Below are 15,220 nucleotides of genomic sequence, written 5' to 3' on the forward strand. Positions count from 1 at the left end.
GGCCACGGACCCCCATCTCAAAACATTTAGTTCCAGGGACCACCCAGAAGCAAAATTTCAGTTACAAACGTTCGCTTTGAAAATACATATATTCAAAGATTTGCACACATTTTCACGACTTTTTCCAAAAATAGCAGATCTACAAGCTCGCAGCGCGGCACTCGGTGCCGCGCTGTGAGCTTGTAGATCTGCTATTTTTCACTGGTTAAAGCATTCAATAATTCTAGGCCTAAATGGGTATGATAATTTGTGTTGAGATGTAGAGCTCCGTGGACGGTTCCAAACAGGGTTTTAACTTCTCTCAACTTGAGACCAGGGCTTAAATCATGTTTGTGTCCATCTATTAGTGGACTTTCATCCATACCAAGGCCCTGGCTCAGTTCAGTTTAGGTGTGGCTTGCACGGTTCCCACACAATTTGAACAATGAATTTTCAAAACTTTTCCAAAGTATTGTATCCCATTTCCAGGCTTTTATAGCAATATGGTGCAATAATGACGCTCTTATGTACACCAGTGTGCCGCACTCGGGCAGCGTGAGCAGCGCAGCACTACATTTTACCAACAAAAATAAGGTATATCCATATTTTCCAAAACATTTGATCAATTCCATGAATTTCATGACTGTGGGAACCCTGTGTGAAACTAGCCATGGAAAACACAGGACAGCCTTATGAGGAAACACGCTATGAAATCAAACCCAAGTACATTACCTTCATATAAACCTTTTTATATCATTTACCCATTTCTCTGCTAATTTGTTTGGTCAGCAGGCATATAATGATTTTAAATCAGCCATCAGTAACTCAATGTGACCAATTATGGCAAATATTTATATTCATTTATATATATAGTATATAACTCATCTGTCATCGTAATTGTTAAGGAGATCTGTAGTGAAATATTTAATGTTTTGTCTCATGAGGACAACAATAAGTCAGAACATGTGAAGGTGTGTTAGTCTTTTTTGTTCAAATCCATTCCTCCTGTTTGCTGTTGATTTTGATCAGTGAATGACCATACTACTGTATTGGAAGATTGTTTTGATGCTCTCTTTATCATAGTTATTATATGGATTTAATAAAGTGACTCAATACTTGCAGTTTTGTCACAGACACTTCATTGCACCCTCTGCATTATTATTACGCATTTCAAATGTAGGCCTATTCACTTAAGAATGTAGGCCGATTCACTTATGAATGCACTGGATTTAATAAGTGACAACACATTATCTGATATGAACATAACCTTCACGTACATAACCTTCATGTTTATTTAAGGCCTTGTGGACTAGAAGTTCCATGGGACTGTGATTCACCTCCAATACAAAGAAGGCAAATAGCAGAGTGACTTAAGCCTCGAACAGAGTCCAGGGTGAAGAGCTATTCACTTCACCTAGTTGTAGTTTCCTAGCTATCACCTAGGCTTTGTTATGTATTTTTAGGTGATAGCTAGAAAACTACACCGCGGTGAAGTGAATAGCTCTTCACCCTGGACTCTGATAGAAGCTTTACGAGTGTGAAATCAGAGCGAACCCCAGTCAACAAACGACGGTAAAAAGTCACAGAAGTACGAGTGCAAAGAGCAATGTGCTTTAAAAAGAAATTGGGACACCAGCTAAACATCAAACGACATTCTCAACATTTTAAATCAAGCAAACCAAAATCTAAATAAAACGTGAACCAACATATCTGCATAGTATGCAATACACTCTGCTGCACATAAATTATGCTCTGGTGCAGGCACGTGCACACATGAAAGGGGGCTTTATCTGTCAGTAAAAAGTGCCCTCTCCAGACCATGAATGCAGTTTTTTTACTATGGTGAAAGAAATGCAAATGCCCTCTTTCCATGCCATACCTGAAGGCAGCATTCAAGAGAATTGCCTCCAAACTCTCCTGAACTTGAATGCAGCATCTTATATTGAAAGAATTGTAGAAATCCATGATGTACGTGACTTGATTATGCTTAGTTCAATGTGGTATCAAGCACCGAAAATAGCCGACCTCCAAGCTCACAACGCGTCACAGTCGTCTATTTTCGATATTTCCACCAAAAGGCCCTTTTAGAAATTTCAGCCCCTGCCTCTCTAACATTCTCTGCACGTCCCTGCTCTGTTGTAACTTCTTGCAACAGCTGTAGAAGGAATGTTGCACTGTTGTTAACACTAACTGATGCCCTAGTTTTTACATTTCCTGGACTCACACCCTGACCTGCATTCTCTGCATTTCACGCTTATAGATGCAGGGCATGACTTGCTGGGGAATCCCTGCCTCTCCTTCTTGGTCATTAATTGTAATCGCCATGGGGATATGTTTTATCACTGCTTCTGATTAGACAGAATTAAATATAGTAGTGTTTTACTAACCCTTATAAACCTTTTTCTAGAATGAAAACCCCTCAGGGCTCTCTTAATTGACAATGACCATGCGGTATATCACGTGTCTCACATCCAACAAAGCTTTTCCAAATCTTTTGGAGTGCATCACACATTTTCCAACTTGCACTGCTGTGTGTGACATGGTAGCAGGACTTTGGCCTTTAGATCTATGCTTTAGATACGAGTTGAAACACTAATTTCAAAACGTATACAGGATGAACATGGTTGTTTGTCAGAAATAGTCACAGATCTTTTGTACCAAAACCCCACATTGGCTTTTTGCTGTTATTCTCTCTCTCTCTCTCTCTCTCTCTCTCTCTCTCTCTGGTCCTGTGCTGACTGCCACCTGTTAGGAGATTAAAAATTAGATTACATAATCTTGACCGAGAGTGCTAAATAATCCAGGATGCATGTTACTCTCTCTCTCCACATATAAATACTGTAAATGATATACACACACACACTCAGTGCACGTGAGCTTGGTCATGCGCTGTCGAGTTTTTGTCAAATAGATTACAGACCCATGCACATATACTATTTTGGATAGGCCTACAGGACAGTGTGTGTGTGTGTGTGCAGGCAGTAATGGCAAAAGCTGACATTCTCTGCCGCAAACGGTCGATCTACAAGGTCACAAGGACTCGTGATCTCGTAGATCGTCTATTTTCGATGCTCAGCGCAGCACGCAAGCAAGCATAAATCAGGCATGAGTCAGCTTTCCTTCTTTTTTTTTTCTTTTTTTTACCTTGCAGTAGGCCTATGTGTTGAGTGCTTTTCAGACCACTGGTTCCAGTGGTGCTGATTTATGCTATGAATCTCTTAACCAATCTTTGGTGCAATCCAGATAAAAACTATTATTATTATTTCTTTATCTTTTTACAAAAAGAGACAATGGCTAATGCTGTGTGTATCAAACACAACATGGGAAGAATGAGCTGACTACAAACTAGGCAACAGGAGCTTTTTGATTAAATCGTTATTCTCATAAAAGCCGAAATGTTTTTAAAGACTAGGTCCTGTATTTATTGAAAATAAATTCCTTGCAGGCCTACGTGAAGTGGTAGAATAAAGGTAGATAGTCCAGACAGCTGTAGATCCAGCCCAGGGGGAGGACACATACCGTACACACTGTAGCAAAACATTCCAAGACAATGTGCTGTCAACTCCACTACAGGCCTGTGGTAACCTGTGAGCATATTTGTGCATGCATGTGTGCACATTTTGCAAGTACACAGTAGAATTCTCAGTGATAATTTAACTCAGAGAGTGTACACATGGATCCAAATGTACATGTGTACAATCCCAAAGTAGAGGCGTCTGCCAGTGACAAGATGTTGAAAAATAGACATATATTTATGTCAAATATAAAGATTTTATTTCCATCAATTTCCTCCCACAAGATAATAAATATGTTCAACTGGCAACTCCAAGTTAAAAGGCACTACTTTGTTCTCTCTGCATTCTAGTTATGAGACTATTTACCTTCATGTTTATTGACTAGAGCTCATGCTGTCTCTACCTATTCCAGTTTTGCACTTAACAATAAGCGCGTTGTTCTCAAACTTAAAATTTCAAGAAACCCCATAACTCAGATAGTGTACAAATGGACCCGTTACGGGTCCATTTGTAGACTAGATACAGACCTGTAAGGATCCCTTTGGAACCCCCTCAAGCAACCTAGAGGGTCCCTAGGCCCTGGACCCCACTTCGAGACCCACTATGTGCTAAATTCCTACATTGTCAATTGTAATTCTAAATGTTCAATATGGGTCACTGAAACTCGATAATTTATGGCATGAAAATGAATGCAATGTAAACAGCACTGTACAATGTTGAGAAAAACACAGAATGCTTTTTCTTTTCAGGACATAACTACTCCAAGAACACAATACTTTGCTACTTAAATTCTGGAGCAGGTTAAAACATTCTTGGGAAAAAAACAAAAAATCGAATCTGTTCTCTAACATGCAACTGACTAAACTAAACCTGACTAAACCTTTAACTGGACGATTACAAAAAAAGTGCATCTTGCAGTTTGATATCAGCATGAGAGAGATTATATCTAAAAATCTAGATTTTCATTTAAATAAACGTGCAGCCTCAAAATGTGACGCAGGCTGACAATCATTTCTGTGGAGGATCCGAATCTTGTGGGCTGCCCAAACAGCTGGTTCTGTTCAGAATGATACACGTCTTGTCTGCTGAGCAGAGGCGTCTGGCAGGGTCTGGCAGGGGTGTCGCACCAAATTCCGGGCCCTGGGTACAAGGATTCACTGCGGGGCCCCTGTGCTTTAACTATTGAAAAATAGCAGATATACAAGCTCACAGCGCGGCGAGCTTGTAGATCTGCTATTTTTTAAAAATTATGAAAATCTTTGAATATTTCAAATCCTTGTTGTTGTTTCTATGTCAGTGGAGCTCAAACCTTTTCATGTGCAGGACCCCCAAAATGATATGTATTCGGCCACAGACCCCCATCTCAAAATATTTAGTTCCAGGGATCCCCCCAGAAGCAAAACTTGAGTTACAAATGTTCGCTTAAAAAATACTTATATTCAAAGATTTGCACACATTTTCACGACGTTTCAAAAATAGCAGATCTACAAGCTCGGCACTCGGTGCCGCGCTATGAGCTTGTATATCTGCTATTTTTCAATAGCTAAAGTATAAAATAATTAAGGCCCCTCCACCACCTTGGGCCCTAGTAACTCAGTCCCACTTTCCTACCCCTTGTGACGCCCCTGGCGTCTGGCATTGTGGCAGCTCATATAAACCCACCACAACAGGCTCTCTGGGGGAACGCAGGCACATTCAGCCACCCATTGGCACATGTGGTAAATACTGCTCATTCCACTGGCATTCACTTTAATTGAGAGTCGTGTGTGCTTTACTGAGAGAAACCACTCGCTTCGTTTACAGAACCAACACTCAACATTCCACTGGCCGAAGGTGTTTTAGTGAGGCGTGTATACAATCTATGCCTGTTAACCACATCTTAAGCCCTATAAACTTTGTCGCATGACAAAGTACCTATACACGTTGCAATATGGCAATTTATGTAAAATCATTTATACAATTCAGAAATAAGATGTGTTAAAGGGATATTCCACTTTCAAAAATGTAATTTTATTGTCTAATCAGGCTTTGTGAACACCCTGGACAGTTTTTAATTTTCTTGATTCAATATTTATATATTTGATATTCATTTTATCAGACACTCTCCATCCAGGGCCCATTCCTATACATACCCATTGTAACTCCAAACTCCATTTTAGCTATGATCGATTCATAAAAAACACAGGTCTTTTTTTCTGGTGACTCATACTACCTTCCTAATATGTGAGCTGGCCATGTTTTTTCGATAACCTTTTTCATTTATTTGTAATAATTCTTTGGGAAAATTGAAACAATGTAATACAATAACAAATTATTGAAAATAAATAAAGGTTATCGAAGAAACATGGGCAGCTCACATATTAGGAGGGTAGTATGAGTCACCACAAAAGAAATGGGTGTTTTTGATGAATCTATCATGATTAAAATGGAGTTTGAAGTTACAATAGTATAGGAAATTTGTATAGGAATGGGCCCTGGATGGGGAGTGTCTGATAAAATGAATATCAAATATCTAAATATTGAATGAAGCAAATTAAAATCTGTCCAGGGTGTTCACAAAATCCTGATTAGTGGAATATCCCTTTAACACGTAATAGTCATGAGTGCAGGTACATGCCTGCAGCCACATATTCATGATTCCAGCATTAAACTGGCACGTTTAAGCTTGTACTGTGGCATTACTGTACATCAGTGGTTCCCAAGCGGTATGCTTGGGAACCACTGGGACGAATCCAGCTGTGGCTTGGAATTTGGGGACACCACCACACTATGATTATTGTAATAAATACAACTACACAGAGGCACTGCTGATGGACAAGTGGTTAAGGGGCATAGCACAAAGGCTTTGATGTCTGGGTTCAATTCCCAAGCCCGGTGGCGGATTAACTGCATGTCATTCCTTGATTCTCTCCCCTGTCTGTCTCCTCTCCACTATGCAAATAAAGACAAAACGCCTGAAATCGTGATTATTGACATGCCTGCGTTGCTGCAGGAACAAGCCGAAGGTGAGTTCCATAGGCAGCGCAAAAGTGCCAATAATCAGGATAAGACACACCCTCAAGTGTAATATTGCGATTACAGTTAACAGTTGCCCTTAAAAGACACATCAACTTCATTTCATTGTAATTAAGATATTCTATAGAAATGTGTAATTTCTTAATGCCACATTAATATATCCTTGAACTTCATATGCAAACGGCTAGTGTAGCTGCTAAGTGCTAACATAGTGTTGGGAGAGGGAGCACTTCGGCTCTTTCGCGACCATCACAGCTGATTTCTATGTTGATGAAACATGTGTGGTAATGCTCATTACTTGCATGGGTAGAAAGCTAATTCAACCAATCAGATTGCTTCGTCGGAACTACCTGTTGTATAATATTAAGTATACCATGAATGGTTATTAATGTGTTAAACATGCCAGATCACCGCTATGGTCTTTTTAAGATAACATTTTCCCTCACAGGGTCTGACTTTTCTCACTGTGATGAACATCTTGTCATTGACAAGGATTTGGTATTCAAAGAATTCCTTCCCAGTTCCTTCCCAGATAATTCACCCTGTGAGTTTATTTGTGCATCTACAGGTAAATGAATGAACTGAGGAATGTGTTGAGGTCTGGCCAACTCCCATACAAACAGAGAGCTTGTTGTTGTCTGATCACAACTTCATTGTGTTGCCTTTTCCCCTCATTCTGTAAGACAAGGCCACATTTAGCGTTTATTTTCGTAGTGATTATTCTATTGATTCTTTTTTCGATTAAACGAGTAGCGCATTTTAAGATGTAATTTGTTTTAATTTATCAACGAATCAATTAACCACTTCAGCAATATTTGATACTTTGTTGCACAAAGTATTTTATTAAATTATGGATGATCAATACTTTTTTATAATCGATTTGTTTGATTAACTTTTGCACTCCCACAACATTCATTTAGACTCCATTCCCAGGAGCTTTGTGGCAGCAACCCCAGCTTTAGGATGTTAATTTTTGAGCGGTGGTCACAACGCTCCTATACGTGGCCGTGTGTGTGGGTATGTCTGTCTGCGTGTCTGTCTGTCTGTCTGTCTGTCTGTCTGTAGCCTGCAGTAACCTTTTCTGACCACACATGTTAAGGGAGGGGCGCTGTTGTTCAGGCCAGGCCAGACCAGGCACACACACACACACACACACGCACACACACACACACACACACACACACACACACAGGGGGGAAGAGGGGGGGGGGGGGGGGAACAACCGCTCAGTTCACACAGGTGTGATTTTTTATTAAGAGTTGACTGGACAGGACACCAAAATCCAGAGATGGGGTATGCTGGATGGTTCAGCCAGTTAGCGCTCTGACGACAAAGGTACACGCCTAATCACAAGGTCATGTTGCAAAATTTGGTTTGTCACCTCTGATGCAGGTAGTCCCTTTTAACAAACCTCTATTTCCTGTCTCTCCCCACAATACAGGTATAATAGTGACAAATGAAAGTCAACAATACTTTCCAAATAAGATATATAGGCCTATATATGATTTTTAAAGAGGAAAAAAGTATCCAGATCCATCAAAGAATAATGAGAGGACAGTTCTTATTCCTCTGTGTCCTCAAACCAACAACCATATCTGCGGGTTGATGTGTACAAACACAGGGCTTTGTTACCCTCTCACAATTAGTATTTGAAGCTCTCCCAAGAGCCTCAAAAGCAAAAAAAAACTGTCTGTTTTCCAACAAGAGAAACACCCAGCGCTGTAAACAGTGTTCATTTCAGTTTGTTCTGGATGTTTAACTTGACTTGTCATTCACTGAGTTGAATGTTCTTCCCCTCGGTCTGACGGGATGCATTTACATATCTGTAGTAGGAGTTGTAATTGTAGTAGTCGTGCTGGCGTGTAGTAGTGGTCATCAGAAGGTAAAGATATCTTCAACGCTCCTCGGAAGTCTCTCCACAGCCCAGGCGGCACAAGTCTCTGACGCCAGGCCCACACACACTGCCATCATGGCCAAACGTCGACTGCTGTTCAGAATGACTGGAAAATAAGGCAGGAGGTATTTTAGACAAAGGAGAAGACAAGAGAGGAGGTATAAGGGAAGTAAACTAAATAACCTTTTAGTAGTGCCATAATTCTTCACTAAATGTTAGCCCATATATTGAATTCAGATGCTACTAGTAAGTAGACCTATCAGAAAGCAGAGATCTTAGAGTATCTCACTTGGCAAGACTAACAGCTGCCATCTACTGGTTTCTTATGAAAACTCAACATGATGCCTAAATACATAAAGGTAGTTTTAAATAATATCACACACACATAATCTATCTATATACAGTATATAGTTTCCTCACAACATTAAAAAGAAATCACACCAGTGTGAACTGAGTGGTGGTGTCCATTCATTTCAAGGCTTTGTGTGTTTGTGTGTGCATGCATGCATTCAAGGCTGCTCAACAGCACCTCCCTGGTCACCCAGTGGTACTCAGGCTACATACAGACACGGCCAGACACAGACGGATAGTTGGATACACGCATTACACACACGGCCACGCTATGGAGACGGTGTGACCACCTCTCAAAAATAAGGGTTATGGCAATGTTATTATCACTCTAGGGAAAGGACCAAAAGCAAGCAATTGCAATGTACTACTTTTTCTAAGAGCAGGCAACACAGTGGCTACAGTAGGCTAGTCTCTACGAAGACAATAAGATACAATAAAACTTTATTGAATCATATAGAAAATATTGTTTGGTTTAGTAACACCTGAGTCAGCAAACATCCACAGGCAGTGTAGATTTTTTTTTAGTCATTGACAGTATACATACAATATATATTTTTTGTTTAAACTGGAAAATGGTGACCTTAATAGAGAAGTAATTAAATAAATGCAACCAACAGAACATTTGTAAATACCAAATGTTTTATTTGAAGTTACTTCAACCTGGAACAGGGTGAGGAGGACCCACTGCGTGCAAAAGACAGGTTATGGGATCGAACTGGGCGTTACATTCAAATAGGCATTAAATCCTAATTAAAATACCAAATCTTTCCAGTGTCTCTAATCTAGCATCTCCAGCCAGGCAAATGTCATCAGCCACGCACGTCCCTTCCATCTAACAGAGCAGAGCCTGCAATGAATTTGTGTCCTTCACTGACAGAATTCAGCAAATAAGTCAAGCAGTCAGTGCCTACAGGATTCTATCTAGGAATCTAGACACAGACAACTTCGATTCTCCAACACCACCATTGATCCCACTTGATCCATTTATTTACAAGGACAAAATACAAATATGCTATACTTACTATACATTTATTATGGGCACTTTTCTAATAACTATTATAGTTTCCCAGAACGTTTCCATGTACTAACTATGACATTATTCATTTACTACAGGTACTTTAAGATTTGAAATAATAATTATCTCTCTAATCACTCAGTCCTTCGTGATTGGAATTGAAAAAGCACAAAATGTATCTGAATTATTACACTACAGTACAAATGACAATCACAAGCAATTTAGAAATGTAGTATACTACAAACAAGTGACAATACAACTAACATTAGTGTCATGATGCATCATATCAAGTAGACATACAGCATTGGCTGGGATGTTGAAGATAGAGCTGTTATTTTCACACAGCGCACACCAACATTTGGGGTGTTTCCCTTAAGTTCTGAACTGCCTTCACTGAATGTGTGTGTGCCAATCCATGCTTAATTTTATAGAAGTATCTTCTGAAGTTTCAAATACTCATATCTTGAAATTATAACTGCTTTTTAGATTGGAGATCACTTGACTAGCGTTTTGACGACTTTGTCATTCATCGCTACACCTCCCCCATTTGATTTTCATTGCGGATCTGCACTAAGACTGAAATCAGTCCCCGGGACTGAGAACTTTAACCCCTGTATCCTCAACACCCCGTCTCTGGCTCTCCAATCTAGATACAACTAGAAGCAGTGCTCTTCCGAGCACAGGTCTCCACCAGGCTGTGTGTCCTGGTGGTGCTACTGTATAATAGGCCAATGTAAAAAGGGTGGCATATGTTCTTCACCATAGATCTTTCATGGAAATCGGACGCTGCATGCATGATTTGAAGCATTGTGTTCCAAAAAATTGTTTTGCTAAAGGCTACCTGCTGGTGGCGCTATAACAGGCCAATGTGAAAAAAGGTAGCTTTTGTTCCTTGACCTAGTGGGAATATGTGTGGCAAATTTCACGGTAATCGCAAGCTGCGTTGATGATTTGAAGCATTTTGTTCAAAAACGGAGCAATCCTGCAAACTTTGGAAGCTAATATTAGCCAATCAGGATGGAATATGAAATATCAGACGGATCGGACTTGATCACATGACTATAGAGATACTGTGTACCGATTTGCGTGATTTTTGGATAAAATCTCAAGGAGTAATATCCAAAAATGTGTTTTACATAAGTCGGTCCAAAGGTGGCGCTATAAAAGGCTGGTGTGAAAAATGCAGGGCAAAGGTTTATCCTTACCCTCTAGGGAGTGCGCTTACAAAGTTTGAAACTAATCGGTGGAGTTATAGGTAAAACCACAAATCGGCCTGTTATAGCGCCACCATGAGGCTGATTTAAAAAAAATGAAGTGGCTTTTCTTCCTCGGCCTAGTGGGAACGTGTGTGCGCGATTTCATGATAATTGCACTTTGCGTTTGGGATTTGAGGCATTTTGTTCAAAACGGCTCAATCCTACAAACTTTGGAAGCCAATCTTAGCCAATCCGGATGGAATATGCAAAATCGGACAGATCTGTGTCGATCACATGACTGTCGAGATGCTGCCTACCGATTTGTAGGATTTTTTGACAAAATCTGTAAGAGTAGTGCACAGAAATGTGTTTTGTGAACATCGGCCACTAGGTGGCGCTAGAAAAGGCCCATTTGAAAGATTTAGGGCAGAGGTTCTAGATTGGCATCCAGGGAATGTGTGTGCTCACTTTGGCAGCGACCGGGCCAACGGCGACTGAGATTAGCTGCACACAAACTGTGAGGACACACGGACGGACACACGGACGGACACACGGACGGACGGACGCACGGACGGACGGACGAAGGGGAAAACATACTCTCCCCCAAGCCTTCGGCTGGTGGAGACAACCAGTTAAAAAATAGGGATGCTTCTCAGTACATGCTTCTGGATGCTACCCACTGAGCCCATCCCAAATCCATGAGCATAGCAGAAGTGCCGTGGGCCCCTGGTAGTGGTCCCCCGTATAAAGTTCACATACTCATACTGTCGTTCTAAACCACAAGTCTGTTCTTGTAGAGGAGCCCTGCAGTGCAAACAATATCAATCATTCCATTTAAATAATCTTGAGAGACCCTAGGGTAAGCAGATGAACCATTTCAATTTAGATATGTCACATTTTACTGGGAGGGACAGTGTTTCAATGGAGGCGACAGTGATAGGTTGTAAAAATAATCAAATCAATAATTTATCTTTAACATTTTATTTAGCATAATTTGTAGCATAAGTGTTTGAAGGAACTTCACAGGTCCTGGCTTAATTCATTCATTAAATTGCACTTTTTTACAAATTGAAAAATGTCTCCAACCAACAGGTTAAGAGCATGCTCTGATGGTATAATGTCTGCATACCTATACCAAGGCCCTTGATGGCTGCTATCGGCTGGATTGAGCTGATAACTGAATTTCCCCCGCGGGAGGAGTAGGTCCACATTATTAATATTATGAAGGCAGCTATGAATGAGGCTGATTAATCAATTATGAAGAGTTTAAGTGTTGCTTGTCACATATGGGCTGTGATGTAGCAGTGATGTCTGCACGAACCACCAATCTAATTGGACTGGTCAAGCAAAACATGCAACCTGCCAACCAACCATAGCAGGGGTCTTCAACAGGGGGTCGGGACCCCTAGGGGGTTCTCAGAGTTGCTAAGGGGGGTCCTCCAAATCTTTGTGTGATAGAAACCTTTTTTCTCCCTTTTAATATTACCACTTTTTGTCAAGGGGAAAAAGCAGACTAAGTACAGAGTGAAAGGTCAAGTGTATTAAGTATTGACGGTTCAAGTGGTTAAATCTGAACACACAAATTGACATCCAGAATATACTGATGATTGTGCTGTCAAACAATGAAACTATATGGAATCTATGAAAAAGGTTTTGGGGGTCCCTGCTTCATCTCTCTCTCAACTAAGGGGTCCTAAGCTTGAAAACATTGAAGACCCCTGAACCACAGCACTGATCACTGTCACAGACGGACATGCTCTCCTACCTCTGATAGCCTGTGAGTTGGAGGTGAGGACAAACAGCTTGATGAGTCCCAGGCAGAGCGGGGAGTAGTCGTGCTCCCAGATGACGGCAGGAATGAGGAGGATTTTACCATAGCAGGACAGGAGCAGAGCTCTGATGAGCATGCCTAGCTCCACGTTCCCACCCTGCAGACAGCCCGCCTGTCCCCACAGGAAGCACAGCACTCCGCCACAGAACGCCGTCAGCTCTACAGAACGCAAAAGTCATAGCAGGGAAACATTACGTGGTGCAGCCAGAGATACATGTCAGCTGCTGCATCTGGTAAACAAGATTTGTTTAGCTCTCCTGTAGGACATGATTAAGGCGAGGAGATGCACATTTATTGGTATAGCACATTTTTAACAAGACAAGTGTACTGTAGGTCTACATAAAGTAGATAACCTACATTAAGACAAGAGTACCAGTAAGACCCCCTAATCTGCAGAAAGCAACCTCATGGTGGCGCTAGAAGAGGGGCATGTGAGAAATCAGGGTGGAGGTTGTGGTTTGCCAGCCAAGGAGTGTGTGTGCAAGGTTTGGCATGGATAGGGGTGCCGGAGACAAGAGTAGAGCCAAAAGTGTGATGTGATGTGATGTGACGTGTGGGACAGACGGAGGGACTGACTGACTGACTGACAGACAGCCGGTGGAGGTTTTCATAGTAACTATGCGACCTGATGGTCGCAATTATACGTGTGCAAAAGAACACATTATAAAGGGAAAGAAAAATGATTCGTCAAGTTTTAAAGTTTTAAACCCATGTCCTAGATCGTCACATGAGGAAAGTAAACACTTCTTCTTTCACAAGGACTATTAGCATCACTATAATGTGAATGACAGCCAGTTCTTAATGTATCTTCACAATTAATGTCGTGAAAACAAATCAATCACATTTATTGTATTTGGAAGTTAGTGCTTCTGATTCAGATCTCTGTCTCCTCAGTGGTTAGTCTGGTGTTTTCAACGTACCGAAGGCAGCCAGTCCAAACATGCTGTAGAAGTCCCATTCCTTGGTGTATCTGATGATATCTGCAGGGTCACTGCTCTGCTCAGAGCCCTGGAGCTGCGACCACCTGAGGTAGGCCTCACACAGCAGGCAGAAGACACAGAGCTTCCAGTGGATCTGCAGAGTAGGGATGGGACGATAAGTGATATAATCGTTTTATCGTGATAAAAAACACTCGCGATAATCGTATCGTGGAGATTTAATTTATCGTGATATCGTCCTCCGTCATGCACTGGGATCAATTCACATTTTATTTGCTGAGCTGCATATCCAGTACCACTTAAACCCTCTATAATTGGTAAACAGTACTTTTTTTGCCAAAAACGCGTTGTGAGCTTGTAGATCGGTCGCTTACATTCAGAGATGTGTTGAACAAAATGTGTCTGAACGCCTGTGTCTTGCATAGAATGGCGTCGATCAGGATAATGACTGGGTCGTATTCGATGTACTTATCCACTGGCTTTTGGCAAGATTCCTGGGGGGGGCACACACACACACACACACACACACACACACACACACACACACACACACACACACACACACACACACACACACACACACACACTCACTTAAAATCTTTATTTGCGTTCACATTTAACAAGAAATTCTTGAAGACAAACCATAGCAGATGCACAAACTTGGGAAACTCAACAACAACATTTCATGGTACAGAAGATCATGGGTACAGACTACAGGAAGCATCGCCTCCTCCATATATGGCGACTGCCAATTATCATAGACATTGAACAGAATGTTGCCAATGCCTTAGCTCTTGGCACACGCACACGCACACACAGACACACACACACAGACACACACACACACACACACACACACACACACACACACACACACACACACACACACACACACACACACACACACACACACACGTTCAAGTCAATTGGCTTGCTACAGTCAGTGGGTAAATGACGAGATGCTTTTTGGCCATTTAAAAACAGTTATAAGATAGGTATAACTGTTTCTTGTACATGGCTATCATTTGCTATCATTTGTTATAACCTAGTTATAACTCACACATATGGTTATCTTCAGGATCCCATTACTATAATCTCTGTGCAGCTCTGTCGCGCTCTCGTTGCATTCGACACAGCGAAAAACACCTTTACCCATCCTGTGTATCTCCTCCTGGCTTCTGATAACAAACTAAAGTAGCCGCCGGTTTTGACAGAACGGCCAGTGTATCTTTGTGGGAGAATCGCGACTTCCTGGATCTGTCGGTAAATCTCCTTGGGAAATGTAGTTCTTTGCCGGTTCCTGCGGCTGAATGGGCTCCCTCTTTCCCAGGTGTTTCGACTAGGTGGTTGTGGTTGGTTAACCTAGCCCTCAGTAAAGTAAAACTATGCCTATAACTTAAACCTAAAATTAACCCTATTAATATTTATCAATAATTTAAGAGATACATTATTGTTAAACACCTGCGTTGCTTAATTTAGTCTACCC

General features: G+C 41.2%; 2 protein-coding genes across 2 annotated transcripts in view; both read right to left on the reverse strand.

Moving 5' to 3' along the window:
• cUnh1orf198 (chromosome Un C1orf198 homolog) overlaps nucleotides 1-15,220 on the reverse strand; it is a 387,053-nt gene that overhangs the window by 250,897 nt on the left and 120,936 nt on the right. The window lies entirely within an intron of this gene.
• arv1 (ARV1 homolog, fatty acid homeostasis modulator) lies at nucleotides 8,385-14,890 on the reverse strand (the record flags this gene model as incomplete). Its single annotated transcript, XM_080745030.1, has 5 exons — nucleotides 8,385-8,509; nucleotides 12,731-12,955; nucleotides 13,717-13,870; nucleotides 14,109-14,228; nucleotides 14,795-14,890. 5 exons carry the CDS (start codon nucleotides 14,888-14,890, stop codon nucleotides 8,385-8,387), a joined length of 720 nt encoding a protein of 239 aa, XP_080601156.1.

Source organism: Nannobrachium achirus (assembly GCF_963921795.1).
Source record: "Nannobrachium achirus genome assembly, chromosome: 16".
Lineage (NCBI taxonomy): Eukaryota > Metazoa > Chordata > Actinopteri > Myctophiformes > Myctophidae > Nannobrachium > Nannobrachium achirus.